The 24587-nt window shown below is 43.3% G+C and overlaps 2 protein-coding genes across 5 annotated transcripts; one reads left to right on the forward strand and one right to left on the reverse strand.

Moving 5' to 3' along the window:
- The first annotated feature begins 411 nt into the window (after positions 1-411).
- Positions 412-13029, forward strand: KLHL10 (kelch like family member 10). 4 transcript variants are annotated; one of them, XM_059878210.1, is made up of 6 exons: positions 659-746; positions 6742-6922; positions 9478-9967; positions 11361-11978; positions 12251-12400; positions 12610-13029. In XM_059878210.1, the coding sequence occupies exons 3-6, from the start codon at positions 9548-9550 to the stop codon at positions 12982-12984; spliced, it is 1563 nt and encodes a 520-aa protein (XP_059734193.1). In that variant the 5' UTR covers positions 659-746; positions 6742-6922; positions 9478-9547; the 3' UTR covers positions 12985-13029.
- Positions 13030-16902: 3873 nt separating this feature from the next.
- KLHL11 (kelch like family member 11) lies at positions 16903-23871 on the reverse strand. Its single transcript, NM_001205574.2, has 2 exons — positions 23327-23871; positions 16903-18744 (listed from the first exon to the last, which is right to left on the reverse strand). Exons 1-2 carry the CDS (start codon positions 23869-23871, stop codon positions 17163-17165), a joined length of 2127 nt encoding a protein of 708 aa, NP_001192503.1. The 3' UTR covers positions 16903-17162.
- Positions 23872-24587: the final 716 nt, after the last annotated feature.

A 24587-nucleotide genomic window follows, 5' to 3' on the forward strand; every position in this document is an offset into this window, starting at 1 on the left:
CTCATCATAGAAGATGGGTGACTCACGTCCAGAGGGCAGGAAGGCCCTGGACAGGTGGACCAGAATGAAAGCTCATCCATCAGCTTTACTTCTTCCTTCTGCCTTCTCTGACTTAGCTTCCCAGAACTCTGTGTGGGAGTCAAGTGCTGGGCTGTAGAAGAAGGTAGATGGATGTTACAGAGATGCCCAACTGAACACCTGAAGTAGGCCACAGGAGTTAGAGTGAAACAGAACTCTGATATGGTGGTGCTGGTGGTCACGGGGCCCTGGTCTTCTGGTTGCGGAAGGTGTGGGGTGGTCTCCAACCTGAGTGGTGCCTTGGGGCAGGGGAGAAGGAAGAAGGACAGGGACAGGAGAGAGTTCCAGAACCTGAGAACACAATCCTGAGAGTGACCTCACTGCGGCCCCAGGATTCTGGAACCTGGACTGCCTGATGGGCCCTATATGAAAGATGTAGTAGGGAAAAGGAGCGACAGCTGGCTAAAGGGGCCCCCCCACAATCCTCCCCGACACCCTAGGAGAGCAGCCTCTCTCCGCTGATCCCAGGGTGCCATGGAGATGGAGAGCGCGGCGGCCTCCACACGGTTCCACCAGCCTCACATGGAGAGGAAGATGAGTGCGATGACCTGTGAGATCTTCAACGAGCTTAGGCTAGAGGGCAAGCTCTGCGACGTGGTCATCAAGGTCAATGGCTTTGAGTTCAATGCCCACAAGAACATCCTCTGTAGCTGCAGTTCCTACTTTAGGTATAACAGGGTTGCTGAACTAAGCCAAAGGGGGAACTGGGCTCATTCTGAGACATTTTGGTTCATTTCATGTTTCCCACCCCATGATCTTAAGTTTAGGGATCCTGTCAAAGCCCTGGGCTTCTGTAGACTGGCTTCTTTGTAGACGGGCCTCTGAAGAGGCCCAATCAGGGCCGGAGCCTCTCTGGTTTTCAACTGAACTTCAACCAGCTGTTGGTGGGTCTGGTGCTTTTTTTTTCTTTGATTTGCACCCACACCAACCTTTGGGATAGTTGGACACCTGTACTGGATTTCCTACTTAAACCTAGGTAACAATGCCACCTCAGCTACCCCTTAAGCCCCTGAGACTGTTTCAGGCAGGGTGATAAATTAACAAGGATAGAGAGGGTGGGAAGGGGGGTGAAGGGAAAGAACCCGGGAAATATTTATCAGAAATAAAAGGAAGTTTGAGCCGAAAGTGTTGTAATCAGGAAGGTAAAGAGCTATCTTGCTTATGAGCTGAAAATATTTGAGTACTCAGTTCCAATGAAGATATGGTAAGTGTGTCCCACCTAAAAATTCTCATTCATGTAAACTTAGAGCAAGGTATACAAAAAGGTCGAATAGCGCATATTTTAAGTGGACTTTTGCAGGCCACACAGTCTTTGTCACAACTACTCCACTCTGCTTTCAGTGCAATAGCAGCCATGTTTTGTTGTTGTTCAGTCGCCCAGTTGTGTCTGACTCTTCATGACCCCATGGATTGCAGCACGCCAGGCCTCCCTGTCCCTCACCATCACCCAGAGTATACCCAAGTTCATGTGCATGGTATCAGTGATGTCATACAGCCATCTCATCCTCTGATGCCCTCTTCTCCTTCTGCCCTCAATCTTTCCCAGCATCAGGGTCTTTTCCAATGAGTCAGCTCTTTTCATCAGGTGACCAACATATTGGAGCTTCAGCTTCAGCATCAGTCCTTCCAATGAATATTCAGGGTTGATTTCCTTTAAGATTGACTTGCTGTCCAAGGGGCTCTCAAGAGTCTTCTCCAGCACCACTGTTCGAACACAACAATTCTTCGGTGCTCTGCCTTCTTTATGGTCCAGCTCTCACCACCATACATGATTACTGGAAAGACCATAGCCGTGACTATACAGACCTTTGTTGGCAAAGCAATGTCTTTGCTTTTCAACACACTAAGTTTGTCACAGCTTTCCTGCCAAGAAGCAATTGTCTTCTGATTTCATGGCTGCAGTCACCATCCACAGTGATTTTAGAACCCAAGAAGAGGAAATCTGTCACTGCTTCCACCATTTTCCCTTCTATTTGCCATGAAGTGATGGGGCTGGATGCCATAATCTTAGTTTTTTTAATATTTAGTTTTAAGCCGGCTTTTTTTACTCTCCTCCTTTACCCTCATCAAGAGGTTCTTTAGTTCCTCTTCACTTTCTGCTATTAGAGTGTTATCATCCACATATCTGAGGTTGTTGATGTTTCTCCTGCCAATCTTGATTCCAGCTTGTAACTCATCCAGCCTGACATTTCTCAAGAAGTGCTCAGCATGTAAGTTAAATTAACAGGGTGACAGCAAACAGCTTTATCATATTCCTTCCTCAATCCTGAACCAGTCAGTTATTCCACACAGGGTTCTAACTGTTACTTCTTGACCCACATACAGGTTTCTCAGGAGACAGGTAAGATGGTCTGATATCCCCATCTCTTTGAGAGTTTTCCACAGTTTGTTATGATCCACACAGTCAAAGGCTTTAGTGTGGTCGATAAAACAGAGGTAGATGTTTTTCTGGAATTCCCTTGCTTTCTCTGTGATCCAATGAATGTTGGCAATTTGATTTCTGGTTCCTCTGCCTTTTCTAAACCTAACTTGGACATCTGAAAGTTCTCGGTTCACGTAATGCTGAAATCTAGCATGCAGGATTTTGAGCATAACCTTACTAACATGAGAGATGAGTGCAATTGTCTGGTGGTTTGAACATTCTTTAGTACTGCCCTTCTTGGGAATTGGGATGAGGATTGACCTTTTCCAGTGCTGTGGCCATTAGTGGGTTTTCCAGATTTGCTGACGTATTGAGTGCAGCACTTTGATAGCATCATCTTTTAGGATTTTTAAATAGCTCTACTGGAATTCCATCACATTGACTAGCTCTATTTATTTATTTTTAATAATTTATATTTTTACTTTTGACTTTGCTGGGTTTTCATTGCTGCGCGTGGGCTTTCTCTAGTTGTGCAGAGTGGGGGCTACTCTCTAGTTGCAGTTTACAAGCTGCTCATTGCAAAGCTCAGGCTCCGTAGCTATGGCACACAGGCTTAATTACTCTGCGATATGTGGAATCTTCCCGGACCAGTGATTGAACCTGTGTCTCCTGCATTGGCAAGCAGATTCTTAACCTCTGGACCACCAGGGAAGTCCCACTAGCTTTACTGACAGCAGTGCTTTCTAAGGCCCACTTGACTTCACACTCCAGAAGGTCTGACTCTGGATACCTTTCTGTGGTAAAGGGACTTGCATAACTCAATGAAGCTCTGAGCCATGCCATGTAGGGCCACCCGAGATGGACGGGTCACAGTGGAGAGTTCTGACTAAACAAGGGAATGGCAAACCACCCCAGTATACTTGCCATGAGAGCCCCATGAAATGTATAAAAAGACAAAAAGATATGACACTGAAAGATGAGTCCCCAGGTTGGAAGGTGTCCAATATGCTACTGGGAAGAGTGAAAGACAACTACTAATAGCCCCAGAAAGAATGAAGCAGCTGGGCCAAAGCGGAAATGACGCTCAGTTATGGATGTGTTTGGTGATGAAAGTAAAATCTAGCGCTGCAAAGAACAGTAGCATAGGAACCTGGAATGTTAGGTCCATAAATCAAGGTAAACTGGACATGGTCAAGCAGGAGATGGTAAGAATAAACATTAATATTTTAGGAATCAGTGGACTAAAATATACAGAAATGGGCAAATTTAATTTCAGTTCAGTTCAGTCGCTCAGTCGTGTCCAACTCTTTGTGACCCCACAGACTTTAACATGCCAGGCTTCCCTGTCTATCACCAACTCCCAGAGCTTGCTCAAACTCATGTCCATCAAGTTGGTGATGCCATCCAACCATCTCATCCTCTGTCGTCCCCTTCTCCTCCTGCCTTCAGTCTTTCCCAGTATCAGGGTCTTTTCCAATAAATCAGTTCTTTGCATCAGGTGGCCAAAGCATTGGAGTTTCAGCTTCAGCATCAGTCCTTCCAATGAATATTCAGGACTTCCTTTAGGATCGACTGGTTTGATTTCCTTGCTGACCAAGGCACTCTCAGGAGTCTTCTCCAACACCACAGTTCAAAGGCATCAATTCTTTGGCGCTCAGCTTTCTTTATAGTCCAATTCTCACATCCATACATGACTACTGGAAAAACCATAGCTTTGAATAGACGGACCTTTGTTGGCAAAGTAATGTCTCTGCTTTTTAATATGCTTTCAGAGTCGGATACAACTGAAGCGACTTAGCAGCAGCAGCTAGGTGGTCATAGCTTTTCTTCCAAAGAGCAAACATCTTTTAATTTCATGGCTGCAGTCACCATTTGCAGTGATTTTGGTGCCCAAAAAAATAAAGTCTGTCACTGTTTCCACTGTTTCCCCATCTATTTGCCATGAAGTGGTGGGACCAGATGCCATGATCTTAGTTTTTTGAATGTTGAGTTTTAAGCCAGGTTTTTCACTCTCCTCTTTCACCTTCATCAAGAGGCTCTTTAGTTCTTCTTTGCTTTCTGCTATAAGGGTGGTGTCATCCACGTATCTGAGGTTATTGATATTTCTCCTGGCAATCTTGATTCCAGCTTGTGCTTCATCCAGCCCAGCATTTCACATGATGTACTTTGCATATAAGTTAAATGAGCAGGGTATCCTTGACGTACTCGTTTACCAATATGGAACCAGTCCATTGTTCCGTGTCCAGTTCTAACTGTTGCTTTTTGACCTGCATACAGATTTCTTAGGAGGCAGGTAAGGTGGTCTGGTATTCCCATCTTTTGAAGAATTTTCCAGTTTGTTGTGATCCACACAGTCAAAGGCTTTGGCGTAGTCAATAAAGCAGAAGTAGATGCTTTTCTGGAACTCTCTTGCTTTTTTGATGATCCAACATATTGGCAATTTGATCTCTGGTTCTTCTGCCTTTTCTAAACCCAGCTTGAACATCTGGAAGTTCTCAGTTCACATACTGTTGAAGCCTGGCTTGGAGAACTTTGAGCATTACTTTGCTAGCATGTGAGATGACTGCAATTGTGCAGTAGTCTGAACATTATGGCATTGCCTTTCTTGGGGATTGGAATAAAAATTGACTTTTTCCAGTCCTGTGGCCACTGCTGAGTTTTCCAAATTTGCTGGCATATTGAGTGCAGCACTTTCACAGCATCATCTTTTAGGATTTGAAATAGCTCAACTGGAATTCCATCACCTCCACTAGCTTTGTTCATAGTGATGCTTCCTAAGGCCGACTTGACTTCACATTCCAGGATGTCTGGCTCTAGGTGAGTGATCACACCATCATGGTTATCTGGGTCATTAAGATCTTTTTTGTATAGTTCTTCTGTGTATACTTGCCACCTTTTCTTAATAACTTCTGCTGTTAGGTCCATACCATTTCTGTCCTTTATTGTGCCCACCTTTGCATGAAATGTTCCCTTGGCATCTCTAATTTTCTTGAAGAGATCTCTAGTCCTTCCCATTCTATTGTTTTTCTCTATTTCTTGGCATTGATCACTGAAGGTTTTCTTATCTCTCCTTGTTATTCTTTGGAACTCTGCATTCAAATGGGTATATATTTCCTTTTCTCCTTTGCCTTTCACTTCTCTTCTTCTTAAATCTATTTGTAAGGCCTCCTCAGGCAACCATTTTGCATTTCTTTTTCTTGGAGATGGTCTTGATCACTGCCTCCTGTACAATGTCACCAACCTCCGTCCATAGTTCTTCAGGTACTCTGTCTATCAGATCTAATCCCTTGAATCTACTTGTCACTTCCACTGTATAATCATAAGGGATTTGATTTAGGTCACATATGAATGGCTCAGTGGTTTTCCCTACTTTCTTCAATTTAAGTCTGAATTTTGCAATAAGGTGTTCATGATCTGAGCCACAGTCAGCTCCCAGTCTTGTTTATGCTGATTGTATAGAGCTTCTCCATCTTTGGCTGCAAAGAATATAATCAATCTTATTTTGATATTGACCAACTAGTGATGTTCATGTGCAGAGTCTTCTCTGGTATTGTTGGAAGAGGGTGTTTGCTATGACCAGTGCATTCTTTTGGCAAAACTCTGTTAGCCTTTGCCCTGCTTCATTCTGTACTCCAAGGCCAAATTTTCCTGTTACTCCAGGTATCTCTTTACTTGCTACTTTTGCATTCCAGTCCCGTATGATGAAAAGGACATCTTTTTTTGGCATTAGTTCTAGAAGGTCTTGTAGCTATTCATAGAACCACTCAACTTTACCTTCTTCAGCATTAGTTGTTGGGGCATAGACTTGAATTACTGTGATAATGAATGGTTTGCCTTGAAAACGAACAGAGATCATTCTGTAATTTTTGAGACTGCACCCAAGTACTGCATTTCAGACTCTTTTGTTGACTATGAGGGCTACTCTATTTATCCTAAGGGATTCTTGCCCACAAAAGTAGATATAATGGTCATCTAAATTAAATTCATCCATTCCAGTCCATTTTAGTTTACCGATTCCTAAAATGTCAGTGTTCACTCTTGCCATCTCCTGTTTGACCACTTCTAATTTATCTTGATTCATGGACTTAACATTGCAGGTTCCTATGCAATATTGTTCTTTACAGCATCAGACTTTACTTCCATCAGTAGTCATTTAATTTGGTTGGACCATTATATCTAGTACTGCAGGCAAGAATCCAATAGAATAAATGGAGTAGCCCTCATAGTCAACAGAAGAGTGTGAAATGCAGTACTTGGATGTTACATCAAAAATGACAGAATGATCTCGGTTCATTTCCAAGGCAAACCATTCCAACATCACAGTAATTCAAGTCCACGCCCCAACCACCGATGCCAAAGAAGCTGAAGTTGATCACTTCTGTGAAGACATAGAAGACCTCCTAGAACTAACACCAAAAACAGATGTTCTATTCATCACTGGGGATTGGAATGCAAAAGTAGGAATTCAAGAAAACCTAACAGGCAAGTAACAGGCAAGTCTGACCTTGGAATACAAAATGAAGCAGGGCAAAGGCTAACAGAATTCTGCCAAGAGAATGCACTGGTCATAGCAAATACCCTTTTTCAACAACACAAGAGACGACTTTACACATGGACATCATCATATGGTCAATACCGAAATCAAATTGATTACACTCTTTGCAGTCAAAGACAGAGAAGCTATATACAGTCAGCAAAAACAAGACTTGGAACTGACTGTCGCTCAGACTATCAGCTTCTCATAACAAAATTCAGGCTTAAACTAAAGAAAGCGGGGAAAACCACTAGGCCAGCCAGGTACGACTTGAATCAAATCCCCTATGAATACCATTGGAGGTGATGAATAGATTCAAAGGATTAGATCTAGTAAACAGCGTGCCTGAAGAAGTGTGGACAGAGGTATGTAATATTGTACAGGAGGCAGTAAACAAAACCATCCCAAAGAAAAGCAAGAAGGCAAAGTGGTTACCGGAGGAGCCTTCACAAATAGCTGCAGAAAGAAGAGAAGTGAAAAAGCAAGAGAGGAAGGGAAAGGTACATCCAACTAAACGCAGAGTTTCAGAATAGCAAGGAGAGACAAGAAGGCCTTCTTCAATGAACAATGCAAAGATATAGAGGAAAACAACAGAAGGGGAAAGACTAGAGATCTCTTTAGGAAAATTGGAAATACCAAGGGAACATTTCACCCAAAGATGGGCACAATAAAGGATAGTAGAGACCTAGTAGAAGCAGAAGAGATCAAGGAGAACTGGAAAATAGCCATGGACAATTCTAACTGAAAGGACATGGCTGTGTTCCAATAAAATTATTTTATTATCAAATTTTGAATTTATTATAATTTCCAGGTGTCACAATATTTTTCCCAATTTAAAAATGTAAAAAAATTCTTAACTCTTGGGCAGGACAAAAATAGAGGAGTTAGGTTGAATTTGGCCCAGAGGCTATAGGTTTGCAGACTTCTTTGATAGAGAATTTGATCTCTGAGCCCATATTTCCTTAAACTTCCTAGAAAAAGGATGCAAAAATATATTAGGGCAGGGACTTCTGCAACACCTAGAAAAGTACCTAGCTATTTAGAAAGGACCCAATAAATAATTGTGGAATAGTGGTCATTTATTCATTCAATAATTTCTTATTGAGTGCCTATTTTGTGACAGGTACTGGAAAAAAAAACAACACATAAATATTCCTGTTCTCATTAAGTTTACCTTTGAATAGGGGTAATAGGCATTTAATAAAATATATATCTGATCATAATTGCTAGGGAAAAAGAAGATAGGGAGTGGTTATTTTAAATAGGATTACCATTTTGCTGACAAAGTGACATTTGAGGAAAGACTTCCAGGGGGTGAAGTCTTAGAAGATATGGAAGTCTGGGGCAGGGGGGTGGCGGGGAGCCTTCCAGGCCAAGTAGAAAGCAAAGTGCAAAGGACCCAAGATGGAAGCATCTCTGGTGTATTCAAGGAAAGCAAGGCCAGCAGGGCTGGAATAAGGTGAGAAGGAAGGCGAGAGGAAATATGATTAGAGAGGTATTCATGGTCCAGATCTCAGGGGTCTTTTGTAGTCCCTGTTAAGGATTTCATATTTTAAATAACAAGGGAAGCCAGTGGAAGTTTCTGAGTGGAAGAAGAGCATAAACTCATAAGGATCACTCTGGGGGCTGGGATAAGACTGTAAACTCTGGAGATGTCAAGGGCAGAAGCAGAGAGATCAGTTAGGGCAGGGGTCCCCAACCTCCAGGTCACAGACTGATACCGGCCTATTAGGAACCAGGCTGCACAGCAGGTGAGTGGCGGGCAGGTGAAGCTTGTATTTACAGCCTGTGCCCATCACTCTCACGACTGCCTGAGCTCCACCTCCTGTGAGATAAGTGGCAGCATTAGATTCTCACAGGAGCAGGAATCCTACTGTGAACTATGCATGCGAGGGATCTAGGTTGCAGGCTCCTTATGAGAATCATCCTGAAACCATCCCTACCTCCCAGTGCATGGAAAAATTGTTTTCCACAAAACTGGTGCATGGTGCCAAAAAGGTTGAGGACTGCTGAGTTAGGGGGTTTATTCGCAATAATCGAGGAAACAGATGGCAGTGGCTCAGACTAAGAAGGTAGCAACAGGAGTGGTGCGAAGTGATCAGATTCTGGATATGAATAATACTTGTTTTAAAAGTGTATTTGCTCAAGTTTAATTTCTTTAATTGGGGTAGAGTTTGATGGACAATGGGCTGAGACAGAAAAGACCTGGGTCATACTACCAGCTGTAGATCTCAATTTCTCCATCCCTAAAATGGGGAAAAGGGCTACTGATCATGAAAATAGGAATAAAAGTGACCAAAGATCTTGGAAAGGTTCTTTTGCCCACTGTATAAAGCCTACTCTCCTCCCTCTTACCTCACACCGATGTATTTCCAATATATTGTGTGCTATTTGGAAAATGTCCAAACTCTCCACAAGAAAAGGGTGGGGGTGGGGGGCGGGGAAAACATGGCAGACCAGAGAGAAATATTTCAGTGACTGCTAGTTTTTGTCTCTGTTCCAGAGCTTTGTTTACAAGTGGCTGGAACAACACTGAAAAGAAAGTATACAACATCCCTGGCATTTCCCCTGACATGATGAAGCTGATTATCGAATACGCATACACCCGGACGGTCCCCATCACACCGGATAATGTGGAGAAACTCTTGGCTGCTGCAGACCAGTTTAACATCATGGGTATTGTCAGGGGTTGCTGTGAGTTCCTCAAGTCGGAGCTGTGCTTGGATAACTGTATCGGCATCTGCAAGTTCACGGACTACTACTACTGCCCTGAGCTGAGGCAGAAAGCCTACATGTTCATACTGCACAACTTTGAGGAGATGGTCAAAGTCTCAGCAGAGTTTTTAGAGCTCTCAGTCACTGAACTTAAGGATATCATTGAGAAAGATGAGCTCAACGTCAAACAAGAAGATGCTGTATTTGAGGCCATTTTAAAATGGATTTCTCATGACCCCCAAAATAGGAAGCAGCATATTTCAGTTTTGCTTCCCAAGGTCATTTAGTTATTTTTTTGTGGGATGCTTTAATTGTTCACTCTTTTTTTTCTGGCTGAGCCATGTGACTTGTGGGATCTTAGTTCCACGAAGTGAAGTGAAAGTCGCTCAGTCGTGTCTGACTCTTTGCGACCCCATGGACTATACAGTTCGTGGAATTCTCCAGGCCAGAATACTGGAGTGGGTAGCCATTCCCTTCTCCAGGGGATCTTCCCAACCCAGGGATCAACTCCAGGTCTCTCACATTGCAGGCGGATTCTTTACTAGCTGAGCCACAAGGGAAGCCCAAGAACACTGGAGTGGGTAGCCTGTCCCTTCAGCAGATCTTCCCGACCCAGGAATCAAACGGGGGTCTCCTGCATTGCAGGTGGATTCTTTACCAACTGAGTCAGTTCCGTGCCCAGGGATCAAAGCCATGCCCCTAGCATGGAGGTTCACTTGGAGTCCTAACTACTGGACTACCAGGGAATTCCCTTAATTGCTCACTTTTGATTCATTAATCCCAGAGGGATTGTCCCAAGGACTACACTCAGACGTTTGACAGATGCCAGAGTTGTCGTTATATTTATATATATACTTATATATAACATATATATAAATATACACTTATATATGTGGACTTCTCAGGTGGCACTAGTGGTAAAGAACCTGCCTGCCAATGCAGGAGATGTAAGAGACTTGGGTTTGATCCCTGGGTTGGGAAGATCCCTTGGATGAGGGCATGGCAACCCACTCCAATATTCTTGCCTGGACAATCCACGGACAGAGGAGCCTGCTGGGCTCCGGTCCATAGGGTCACAAAGAGTTGGACACGACTGAAATGATTTAGCACGCAGTCACTTATAGATGTACATATGTAGAAGGCATCCCCTGCCATTCTCTGGAATTTTAAAGCTTTCTTCGCCCCTGGCATGGCTAGTTCCTTCTGCCCCAATTATTTTCTCTTTGACCAAAATTCTGATAGTGGGGGAAGGAGAAAGCAGGTCTTCAAAAGAATTCTAAAAGGTCTTCCTTTCACCTCTTTCCTTCTGTGAGTTTCCCCAACCAAAACAGGAGTTAGACTAGAAACCAGGTAATGAGCATTGCACTCAATTGTAACCATCTGGTGCTAATTCATGTTACTTTATATAGAGAGACATAGATATCCAATCACTGAACAAGGACCACAGCTTTTTCTGGTCTAAAAGTCCTGTCCAGGGGCCAAGGAATGGACTAGCCCTGTGACCACTTGAGGTGGCTTCTTTCTCACTCATTCTCAGCATCCAAATGTAAGTTACAAAAATAAAACATGACCCTAGTGCATTCAGTGGAGGCTGTGAAGTTGTGGGCTTAAGGACATGGGTTTTTCAGACACCTCACCTCATCTGAATGACTTTCTGTATTTCCTTCTTAGGTTCGCCTGGCCCTAATGCATGCTGAATATTTCATGAACAATGTTAAAATGAATGACTATGTCAAAGACAGTGAGGAATGCAAGCCAGTCATCATTAATGCCCTGAAGGCCATGTATGACCTAAATATGAATGGACCTTCTAATTCTGATTTCACCAACCCGCTCACCAGGCCCCGCTTGCCCTATGCCATCCTATTTGCAATTGGTGGCTGGAGTGGTGGGAGCCCCACCAATGCCATTGAGGCATATGATGCTCGGGCAGACAGATGGGTGAATGTCACTTGTGAGGAAGAGAGTCCTCGTGCCTACCATGGGGCAGCCTATTTGAAAGGCTATGTTTATATCATTGGGGGGTTCGATAGTGTGGACTATTTCAATAGTGTTAAGCGTTTTGACCCAGTCAAGAAAACCTGGCATCAGGTGGCCCCAATGCACTCGAGGCGTTGCTACGTCAGTGTGACAGTCCTCAGCAATTTTATTTACGCCATGGGAGGCTTTGACGGCTATGTGCGTCTCAACACTGCTGAACGTTATGAGCCAGAGACCAACCAGTGGACACTCATTGCCCCCATGCATGAGCAGAGGAGTGATGCGAGTGCCACAACACTCTACGGAAAGGTGAGACCCCGGGGAAGGCGCAAGTAATGCTTTGTTTTTTGAGGTGGATGGAAAACAGAAGTGGCGGTATTCACCTTGCAATACTAACCCCTTCATCCAGTGACTAAGTGGCCCTTTGTAACCATCTTTTACCTATTAAAAAGCAATGTGTGCACATGTGGAAAAAACTCAGACTGCAGACTGGCATCTGAAGTGTCCTCAGCCCCCAGCCACCATCTTTCCTTCTACTCCCCAGAAGTAATTTTACTCATCCTGGAACTCTCTTCACACAGGTCTACATATGTGGTGGGTTTAACGGGAACGAATGCCTGTTTACAGCAGAAGTGTACAACGCTGAGAGTAATCAGTGGACAGTCATAGCACCCATGAGAAGCAGGAGGAGTGGGATAGGTGTAATTGCTTATGGAGAACACGTATATGCGGTGAGTTTCTTTCCTACAACAAATTGATAGCCTAGGTTTTCTATTAGCAAATAGGTTTACACTACCAGTGGGAAGTATCTGAAAGCTTCTTATCCACGGAAGATAGTGGAAGAGGGAGGTATGAAATTACGGGTCCCCGGCAAGGAGGGGATCCTCAGTGCACAGAAGCGACGGTTAACAGCCAGTTGTGTTTCCTCTGCTGTCCACAGGTAGGCGGCTTTGACGGAGCTAATCGACTTAGGAGTGCAGAAGCCTACAGCCCAGTGGCTAACACCTGGCGCACAATCCCAACTATGTTTAATCCTCGTAGCAATTTTGGCATCGAGGTGGTAGACGACCTCTTGTTTGTGGTGGGTGGTTTTAATGGCTTTACCACCACCTTTAATGTTGAGTGCTATGATGAGAAGACTGACGAGTGGTATGATGCTCATGACATGAGTATATACCGCAGTGCTCTGAGCTGCTGTGTGGTACCAGGGCTGGCCAACGTTGGGGAATATGCAGCTAGACGGGACAACTTCACAGGACTAGCACTGCGAGATGAAGTAAAGTACTCTGCCTCGACAAGTACCCTACCTGTATAAGCCTCTTCATATTAGCTAATAAAAAGTCTAAGCAATAAGAATTAATTCTTTTTTTAAATAAATGCAGTGTTTAAACTTGTAAGAGTACTGGAAAATGTTCAACTTAAGGGAGCCAAGGGTTGGATGATGGAAGGGAGTACGAGGGGAAGAAGGAAGCAATTATATTCAATGGTCCATAATTAAAAGGAGAAATCACAGTGCAAGTCAGCTCTAAAGAAATACATTTATTTAAAACTTACATCAAGACGATTAGTAGCTCTAACACAGAACAAGGTAGCTTTAGGAACATAAAACAAGCTATTTTACAAGGTAATGTCTCAGACTGTCCTAAATTCTACATCTCTGACTTAATTAAAGGGAGACAGTCAAGATTATACTTGTGGTAAGACAGGGGCTCAATACTGCTAGCCCAGAAAACTCACTGTATCAACTTGAACTAAGTATTTATTTTACATATAATTCAATGAGCCCTTGCACATAGACCGTAAGATCTTCAACCACACAACAAGCACTACTTTTCAATGAGTGCAAGTGCATTAGGCTGAAGATTAAGTTAACAAGTGCTCTACTGTATGTGCTTCACGGTCAGACATTCGCAGTAATGGCCATATAGAGTAAGACAAGCCCAACAAAGGTAATCAACAGAGAGCGGTTATTTGGCTATCTAATTAAACTCCTTGAAGCAAAATGACTACTATATTGTGTTACTGTCACTGTATTACATCACTGGGCTATGAGCTGTTTTGTTTCCAATGACCAAAAGATGGTATAATATAAGCATTATAATAAAAACAAAAATGGACTGTTCTCAAGAAAGTAACAAGCTGGAGTGAAAAACTGTGCCAAAATGTTTAACAATTTGAAAAAGGAGAGACTGAATTGTTTCTCCAAATAGTCTAAGGTTAAATGACAACCTATAAACACCCTATTTTTCTAGTGTTGGCAGAGGACTTGCTTCACAATTCTTCATATTTGGAAAAGACGTGAAATGTGGCTGATACACCCTTTTTAGGCTTAGTTTGAGACAAGTACAAAAAACATCCCTTTGGTTATGCTTGATTAGGCCACGTAACTGAAATGTACAAAGAGCTTACCTGTCTACCTATAGTATAGTGTTCATATCAGAATTATGAAGCAGAGAATGAAGTATTTAAACATACCACATGCTACACTAGTCAAGAAACATAAAAGAGGAAAAAAGTAAGTGTGCTCTAGAAACTGCCTTACCGGCAGCCTGAAGAGTTTAATATACAAAAGCACACAAATCTGCCATAAACATTATCTTTCCAGCTTCAAACCTCTGTTCTACATAAAAAAAGATTTCAATTTATTTTTTGGTCCCAGAAATACTATACAAAACCAAGTAATCAAGACAAAACTGACGTCCATAAAATTTTAGGTTTTTTTTAAAGCAAAATAATTTGAATTGGCACAGCAAAAGCAAAGTTGTGTATCAAGATACACAAGACTAATCATGCAAATCAGACTCACAACTGCAAGTGAGAGGTATTACTTAAACACTAAGCTCATGACTGACATTCTCAATATGTACACCGGGCTTTTTTTCTTTTTTTAAACCATGGTGGGGTGGGTATACTCAAAGGGTATCCATTCCAAGATCTAAGCAGCCTCACTTAAAGTTATATACAGTTCTTACTTTTTGATATAGTCAATTCCCTTCTTTTCCTTCTACAAAACAAAAGCAACAACGACAAAAAAGGTTTGCTTAAATACATGTTAAGCTGCCTTGTTAAAGCTGTATTTTTAACTGCTTAAGTTGTCAAATGCAATCTTCAGTCTTCATTCAAAAGGAAATTTCTTTCCCAAAGAGACACTGCAGGCTGGTCATCATAATCAGAACCTTTCCAAATGCTGAGGGATGTTATTTCTAGTTTAAAATTTCAGAATGTCAGCCTTGAACAGATTTAAGCAAATCTGGTTTCCTTCCTTATTAACAAGTTAGTTAGGATATTTTAGAAACACAAGTTATCGATGTGAAATCACACATGTGAATTCAAATATGAAAATTAGGAATTCAGTGGTCAGGAACCCTGCACACATGATCATGCAAGGAAGGACTTACCCTCTCTTTCCAGCCATGGCCTAGGCTGCCTGCCGAGTTAAAAAACAACAGTTTCAATCACGTTTTCAAAACCAGATTATACCTAAATCTTATGAGTTATGGCTTCTGCTACATCATGTGAAAAAAAGACAACCCTACAAGTAACTTGGTAATGACTATCTCAGAAGACATCTCTGAAACCTAAAAAAAAAAAAGGCAATTAAAAAAACCTGACATCACACCCTCCTGGAAAGAAACTGGTACCTTAGTGAGCTACTAAATTATTTAACACCATCAAGAAAAGGAAGTTTGCTAATATAGTCTATCAGAGAGAAATGAGAAAGCCATTTAATGAGCTTTTCTGTCTTGCACAGACCTCTCACAACTAATCAGCAATTCTCAGAATCTAATAACTTTTATTAAAATAGCTAAAAATAAATGGAAATTAAGGAAATGGTAGAGATGGGGTAGGATAATATATCCTCATATAGAAATAGACTTGCAGTTTCCCATCCCTACCCTGGACTAAATTAAATGTATTTAAAGTAGATTTCCAACACATTTTAAAAAAATGTTCTTAGGCAAGGATACCAATTTAGAAATTTCAGATAATTTCTTAGTATAGAGTCCAAGGGCTAAGCATTAATAGTCCTACAGCACACTGAGAGCCAAAATTCCTGATTGTACTTTTTCTTTTGATGTTTGATCCAACTGCTAAGAACTATAATGAACTAACTGGGGGGAAAAAAATCACTGCACTTGGAATTTACCTTCTAGAATAGTATTCCAGAATGTCCAAGAAGGTAGAAACATTCTGAAAGAAACAAGAAAAGTATACTGGACCCCACACTTCAAACCACTAGAGCAGGAGTTTCCTACATTAACTGAACGCTAAAGGTCAACCTATGTGATAATTTGCATACTGCCTGGGCACAGGTGAGATCAGAAGAATGCATTAGAATAAATAAAAGATAACCACAGAGATCAATTTTTAAGAGCCGTAATTATGTGCCCAAATGTTGTAGTCTAGGCTCAGGCAAAGTTTCAATGAAGGTCTAGGGCAAATGGACAAAATATTATAATAATCCAGGTTGAGAAATAATAAGGCTTCTCTTTAGCAACATTTCCCTAAACTGTTACTTCCTTCCTTCCTATTTTGAAAAATTTGTTTTAGAAAGGAATGATGAGGATTCCATATAATATGCATTAGAGTAAAATTTAAAACTAAAGGTGTTGAGTGTCGATTGTCATCGGCATTATTTACACTCAGTAACTTATCTTCAAATATCTCCTGAAAAAAGCGTTTTAAAATTTTTCAATGCCTTTGATTCCTTACTCTAGACTAGTAATATTTTTCTGCTTAGATAAACAAATTTCAAAGATATAACTTCCTCTGTAATCAATTCATCAGCTAAAGATCACTACTCTTGCTAACCACCATTATCTCAAAGTGATGGCGTGAAGTTTACAACAGAGATGCTAAAGAAATGAAAAATATTCCACAAATGCCAATCACAAATTTCTCATCAGTCATGTCTTCTAGAAATAAACAAGATAGTATTTCAAGATAAACAAAGACAACAAAATAGCGATGCAAACATTGTGAAATCATCTTGCTAAAACATTGTGCTTTTTCCTTCAGACTTCAATCTCACTATTGCACATTCCTCCTATAGATGAGGGCTCAATGCATGTATTCTGATCTTGTCAAAACCAACCATTCAGGAAAAAAAATGAAAAAGATTATCAAAATACATGTGCAAATAAAATCGGTGCTTAAAGCATGTTCAAAACATAAGTCCCTAAAACAAAGAAGTTATAAACTGTTGGCAGAAGAACAACCAAGTAACTACACCTGGTTTTCCATTTATCTTTAATAAGATCTTATTTTGCCAACATACACACAAACCAACAACAGATAAAGACTGCAAACTAACAAAAATTACCACGTACTGAATTGATTTTCCCATTCTTCAGTTTTTAACTGTATTTCCTTTATATGGGGTGATAATCCATTTATGTAGAAAATCAGTTATTGACCTACATTTTCAAGTAACAGTCTGGGTATCTTCGGCCTCATGAAAAGGTCTGTTTTAAGCTGCATGCATCAAAGAACCTAGCATTCTATCTGAGAGCTTGGCACTCGCCGCATGTTTAGGGCATGTCGATGTATTTCTTGCATCTGTCTGATCCTGTCCTTCTGCCACATTAAGTTTTGAGGCATAGGATATCTCTGAGTGCCATGCAAGTACCGGTATGGGATTCTCACGTGGCAGGCAGTGGCTCGACAACGGGGTTGTGGCATGGGAGGAAGAAGCATCCACCGCTTTCTCTCAGCACAGTATCGGTAGGCTTCTTTCCTATACTGTTTGTCAATATCATCACTGTTTTTCCAGCCTCCAATAATGAAAACGTCATCTTTGTAATAGCAAATGGCCGCTCCTTCAATGCTTAGGACTTCCGGGGGTAAACTTTCAAGGATCTCATCGGAAACCTGGTTGGCGATTTTTCGTATCGCTTCTTCATTTTCTAAAGAATAACTCTTGGGGCAGCATGAGGCTGTCTGATAAAAGTTTGAGTTGACCACAGACATTTGGAAAAAGCAGTAATTGTCAATAAGCGGCAAAGATTCCACATCTTGCCACTGTCGAGTCTCTGTGTCATAGCAAGTAATGACAGCCTTTAATCCATCTTCAGTGTCCCGGTCCACAGGAGTGCGGGCAGCAATGTACACAAACCGGTCTTCAATGGCGAGCGCTTTCACATCCCGAAGAATCTTTGGTGCTGATTCCAAGTTGTGCCATTTATCTAGCTCGGGATTATAAACAGTCACATCTTTAAAACCGGGACTGAAGTTGCCATGTCCTCCAATGCTGTATAGCTTCCCCTTGACTTCTGTTAGCCCAAAAGAATGCTTCCTTGTCATCAGACTACAAACATGTTCCCAGGTATTCAAATTTGGATTATACCTTTCCACAGTTTTAGCGAACCCTGGTTCCATCGACCCAGCAACATACACGTAGGATTCTGTTACTGCAACGGCATGTCCATCAAGGTGATTATGGATATGGGGTAGGTTTACCCATCTGTCCTCATCGACAAAATATCCCACACATTCACTTAAATAGTCCCCTCCTTCTGACACGCCTCCAATAACCATGATCACGTCCATGTTTTGCCCGTAGCGAGGTAATAATGAGACATGAGAAGCAGGATGCTGGAATGTGCCAGACTGTATGTTCTCAGCTCTCAGAGCGTGCCTCTCCACTGCATCGGCCACCAACTTGACGCAAACTTCATTATTGGCCACCAGCCTCTCTGGTTTGACATGACGAGTAAGGTAAGTAGGTTTCATCTGGGACAATCTGAGCAATTTAAAAAGTTCTTCAAAGTATCTCTCTCTCTCCTCAGCATTTCTCTGAACCCACTTCAAAACTGTTTCGAACAGAACCTCTTCGGAATCAACTGTGATCTCCAAGTCCGAAAGCCAATCTCGGATGAGGTGGAAAGGTAAAGTATAAAATTCCTCATCCTGAATTACTTTGTGGAAGTTTCTCCGTATCATATCTGCCGCTTTCAGAGCAAGCTGGCTTAGGGTATACATGTGAGCTAAGCTATGAATGGCCACACAATTAGAGAGATGAAGCTTTTTCTTGAGAAATTCTCCACAAAACTCTTTTAAACGAATTAATAGGAACCTAAAACCAAGAAAAAGAGGAAGGATTAATTTTCAAATGTGCATACTTTGAAAATGCTCTTTGAGAACATCTAAATTATACAAACTGAAATATAAGTTTCATCTCACTTCATTCACAACACTTGAAAAAAGCAAGCAAATCCTCCCAAATTAAACAGGATTGTGTGGGAAAGTATGTTTAAAAGCATATGTAAAAATCATCTTTATATATTTTATTTACATTAGGTAGTTTATATGTAATTATATATTATACAAAATTTTGTGATACACACACAAAATGGAGTTTTTGATTATGTAAGGTATTTCAGAAAATATCCTTTAATAAAGAACAACAGTCCTACACTCTGTTTCCACTGTAATTTACCCTTGGCAGAGGCAAACCTCAATCCAAACTTGTCTGTGCCATCCTGCCCAAGTCCCTAGCTAGCAACCAGTCTCTTCTTAGATGAGGCTGGGTCTCAATGAAGAGATTTCCTTAAGCATCAACTACATGGTATAAAAACTGTGACTCCTGGGAGGCTGTCTGGTCGGATTTCAGAGGGAACGGCAGTGCAGGCTTTGTGTCAGAGGTTTTAATCTTCTCATCACCAGAGCTTTCTCCCTGAGTAACCCAGGGGTAGGGGCAGGGGTGGTGCTCAGGAGTTTTGTCCTGAGCTGGGTTCTCATTAAAGCAGGAGTGGCAAGGCAAACTCTAAGATCTGAAGAAGCCAAGAAATAAAACAACAGAAAATGTGTAGGCCCGTCCACATTAAAAAGAAAAGCGGTTTGGCATGTAGCTGACTAGATGTTGTTGGCTCACATAAATTAATCTGGCAGAATTAAGCCCTAAGGGTGGCCAATTTGAGGCTAATGCTAAGGAGTAAGGGCATGGCAACCCACTCCAGTATACTTGCCTGGAGAATCCCATGGACGGAGGAGCCTAGAGGGCTAAGAGTCCACAGGGTCACAGAGTTGGACACAACTGCAGGGATTTAGCGCACACACTAAGGATTACATCTCCAGGACAGAGAACATAAACAATTTAAGAATGACTTCACCAGTCAGTCCAGGCCTCTCTCACTTCAGTAACTACTTGCTACTATGATTATTGTGCTTAATAACTGACTGACTTGTGATATGAAGATGAATTTCAAGACAGGCTCCCTTTACCCTCTTCAGGGAGCATACCATCTCAGCTACAAGACAAAGACAAGGCAGAGTAGTTAAGAGCTCTAGTGGCTCTCAAATATGCCTGGGTGCCAGGATCACTCTTTCTTGTGCTTCCCCACCTTCTACTTGTGATTTTTGGCAGGTGTTCCAGTAAGCCAACACATATTTCCTTGGACAGGTGTTTGGAAACACTGCTCTAAGAAAACAATAGCTGCCTGTCGTATACTAGGCATGTGTCACGTGACAAGGATCATGCTGGGCACTTCCTATTATTGCTTTACAGTGTATGTGCCCTGCAAGGTAGGTATGATCAACAGACAGACTATATGGGGGAGGAGGGGTTGTAAAGGAATCCTGCCTCAAAGCTGATGGGTAGGACTGGCTGTGATGGTTGCAGGGCATAGTGTCAAACACAAAGTGGCTACTCAGCAACTGACCTATGGAGAGAAGTTTTAAGTAAATTGTCTGGGGGTGTTCTCTCCTCTCCTCACTCAAGTCTCCAGTAAAGGAGGGGTAAATCTGAAAGAACACAAGCTCACATGACAGAAGAAAACAGAGCTGGAGTGAGTGCGATGACCCTTCTCTATCCATCTGCATTCAACAAGCCACCCCTTGCACACATACACCTGCCACATTCCACCCCACCCTCAAATAGATAACCCAGTATCATGCTTTGAGAAAACAGAAGCAATCAGGCAAAACCTTCATTTTCCCATTATCCAATCCTTTTTTTTTTTTTCCCCCAGCCACATCAAGAGGCTTGGAAGATCTTAGTTCTTCAACCAGGGCTTCAACCTGGGTCCCAGCAGTGAAAGCCATGAGTCCTAATCCCTGGACCACCAGAGAATTCCCTCCCACTATTCAATCTGTCTGCCTACAGCTGTACCCTATACTCTGCCTTCCTAGTCCAACTTCTCCACTTTTAATATGGATTCTATCCCTTCTTGGTTTCAAAGACTCTGGTCCTTATAACATCAATTTCTCCTCTTCCACGGATTCATTTTCATCAGCACACAAACACGCTCCAGGATCTCTCAGGTTGTGTGTGTACGTGCTTAGTCACTCAGTTGAGTCCCCGACTCTTTTGCGACCCCATGGACTGTAGCCTGCCAGGCTACATGGAATTTTCCAGACAAGAATATTGGAGTGGGCTGCCATTTCCTCCTCCAGAGATGTTCCCGACCCAGGGATTGAACCCAGGTCTCCTGCACCTCCTGCACTAGCAGGCAGATTCTTTACCACTGAGTCACCTGGGAAGCCCATCTCCCAGCTTACAGAGGGAAAAAGACCTCCCTGGATGACTCCTCACACAGGTCCATGAGTATCATTTTTCTGATTCTCTTGACAGACTATTTCTTAAATACTATTTTTTTAAAGATACTGTATTATTTGGCTGCTTGAGATTATCTTTTAGTTGGGGCATGTGGGATCTAGGTCCCAGACCAGGGATAGAACCTGGGCCCCCTGCATTGGAAGTGCAGCATTTTAGCCACTGGACCACCAGAGAAGTCCCAATGGTCAGACTTAGATGGCTCTTGTCAGTGCCATCAATGACCTCTATTATCACCAAATCCAATGACTACTTACAAGTGACGGAGTTGACATGATTGGCTACTCCCTCCTTGACACACTCTAGCCTTCCATGGGATCAGGTGCTCTGCTGGTGTCTCTTTAACATTCTGGAGAACCCCAGAGCTCTGTCCTTCGGTTTCTCTTTTCTATCTACACTCTCTTCCTAGGTAATTTTATCCAGTCCCAAAGCTTTAATTACCATCTATATGCTAATTTCCTCCCAATCTCTAGCTCCCAATGCTCCTCCATCCAATGTCCTATTAGACATCCAGTAGAAGACATTTCCTGGACCAAAAACCAACACTTCCTCCCAAACACTTTCCTGAACTTTTTCACATCTTAATAATAACTCCATCTTTCCAATGGGTCAAAAAACCTGCAGTCTTTTCCCTCATCCCTCACATCAAATCCACTGGCAAATTTCTCTCCTCTGCCTTCAAAATGCATCTAGAATCAAAGCATTTCTCATCACTTTTACTTCTCCCTCCTCAGTCCAAGCCTCTACCACCTCTGTAACAACCTGCTTGTCTCTCTGCTTCTGCCCTTGCAGCCCCTTCCCCACTTTTTCTCAACACAGCAGAATTCTGCAAATCAGAATGCATCATTACTCTACCTTAAACCTTCCCATGTTACTCAGAGTAGGAGCCCAAGTCCTCCCACAGGCTGACACAGCCCTGTGGGATCTGGATCCATCCCCATTACCACCCTCAAGCCTCTCCTACTTCTCTTGCCCTGCATCCCTCTGATCCAGCCACCCTGGCCTTTTGCTATTCTGAAGACTGAAGCGACTTAGCAGCAGCAGCCTCCAGAGAAGCTCCATCTCAGGGTCTTTGCACCTGAGACGTCCCCTACCTGAAACACTCTTAACCACACCTCTTTCAATTCTTTGCAAATGTCTTTTTCTTCAGGAGGATTTCTCTATCTATTCAGTTTAGAAAACAGCTTCTTTACATTAACATTTTCTATATGACCCGCCATCCTTTATTTTTCAAAATAGCTAGAGCAATCATCCAACATGCTGTTTTATTTGCCGTCCATCTACTTATGGAAGTGCAATGCAGAAAGGGACTTTTGTCTATTTTGTTCACTGCTGAATCCCCAGATGCTCAGAACCCAGGGGTTGACTCAGGAGATAGTCGTTCAAATAACAAATATACACACAGAATACTGCCCCAAAAGGCTCCTCCCCATCTCCAAACTGCATTCACCTGCTTCCTAAATAGTTTCTGGAATATCCATCTGGGCCCTCTAAAACCCATTTTCCACAGTAGCAGAATCATCTTAAAAATATTTCAGTCAAATCATTTCCTTAGCCAGCTTCACATCACCTTGTAAATCCAAACTCCTTTATCCAAAACATTTCACACACCCTTCTCCCCTTCACCTCCTAGATCATTGAATTTCCTTTTTTACTTCTTCTCTAAGCCAAACGAGATGCGGGGCCTTTGCGCTATCTGCCAGGAATGGTCATTCCCCATCTTTGCATGGCCAGGATTCCCTTGCCATTTAAAGGTCGGTTTAAATGTCACCTCCTGAGAAAGGTCTTTACGCAATTACTATCCTTTTAAAATGTCAACACTGTACTCATTAAAAGCGGACTTTTTCATTGCCTTTGTCTCTTCACCTGGAGACACGACCCCTTGCCTGACTGGCCGGCTGCACCCTCTGTGCCCAGCGCAGTGGCGGCCCCACAACACACAGCAGGCGCTCAGTAAGTATCAAACGAATGCATTTCGTTATGGCTCACTCGAGCCTACCCAGGGCACTGCCCTCCACGCCTTTTCCCGCGCCCTCCCTGGATGCCGCCCGCGGTCGGCGAGCATCTCCACCCCCGCGCTCCGAATCCCGCCTGCGTCCCCTACCTGTCGGCCAACTCCAGCACCTCGTGCACACTGCCCGTGCTGACGCGGATGCGCCCGGTGTACATGTATTCGATAACGGCTTCCACCGTGTCGGGTTCCGGCCCGGGCTCGGAGCTCCATTTGCGCATTTCCACCCGGCCGGAGCGGGACTCGGAGAACTGACCCGAGAGCAGGGGCGTGAAGTACTCGGTGGCGGCGGCCAGCACCGAGCGGTGGGCCCGGAACTCTCGGCCTCCCGCACCGCCGAAGCACAAGGTGATGTCGCAGAAGAGGCCCTGGCGCCGCTGTTCGTTCTGCCTCCACGACAGCTCCGAGCAGTGAGAGCTGCACTCGAAATCCTCGGCCTCCGGGCCCGGGTCGCCCCCGCTCGCCTCCATTGCAGACAAACCAGGCCCAGGCCCGAAGTCCACCGTGCCGCTACCTCTGACTTCGGCGGCTAGCCCCGCGGAGCCGGCTGCGGCTGTCTCCATGCTCTCCATCTCCAGCACCTGCAGAGATGCTGCCGCGGCCGCCGCTGCCGCCGCCGCCACAGCCGCAGCCGCCATCTTGACGCCGCCGCGCCCGACTCCTCAGTCCCCGAACGATTCTGCCGTTCTGGTGCGACACAGAGGGATTCTGGGAATAAAGAGTGGGCGCGGGGCGGAGCCGGCCGCCGCTGGGTCTGCGCACGCGCCGCCGCGCCTGTCCTAAGGCGTCCGTCTTTGGTAAGGGGCAACTGTTGTGCTCCCGTTATGACTGTCTTCCCCGGAGGCCGGCCATCCACATGCCCATGGGGACGATGGCTCTTTCCTTCTCCTAGAGAGCAGCGTGTTCTTCGTGGTCGTTTTGTGAAACAAAAGCCACCTTGGACCCTCACCTATTAGTGTCTTGAGTGGCACCGTTGGATTTTTATTTAAAGGTTTAGAATGGCCTTGGAGTAAAAATGGAAAAAAGAAAGACTTGAGACTGAGCCCCAGTTAAGTGGATGAGGGTGAGCAAGTAACTTACTGTCTTTGAACTAATTTTTCTTTTAAAAACGGGATACTGTCTAACTTGGCAGATCGCTGTGAAGGTTAAATGAGGTATTTAACCATCAGGTATTTTTACGTAGTGCTTGGTCCACAATTACTGTTCCATACATACTTGTTTAAAAGATGAATAAAAGCCACTTAGAGGCTTCAGGCAAGGGAATGGCTTAATCAGATGCACCTTTAAAAATATCTCTGGTGGGCTGTAAGGAGTCAAAAGTAGAACTAGGGGCACTAAGTTAGCAGACCCCATA

Source organism: Bos taurus, chromosome 19 (assembly GCF_002263795.3).
Source record: "Bos taurus isolate L1 Dominette 01449 registration number 42190680 breed Hereford chromosome 19, ARS-UCD2.0, whole genome shotgun sequence".
Classification (NCBI taxonomy): Eukaryota; Metazoa; Chordata; class Mammalia; order Artiodactyla; family Bovidae; genus Bos; species Bos taurus.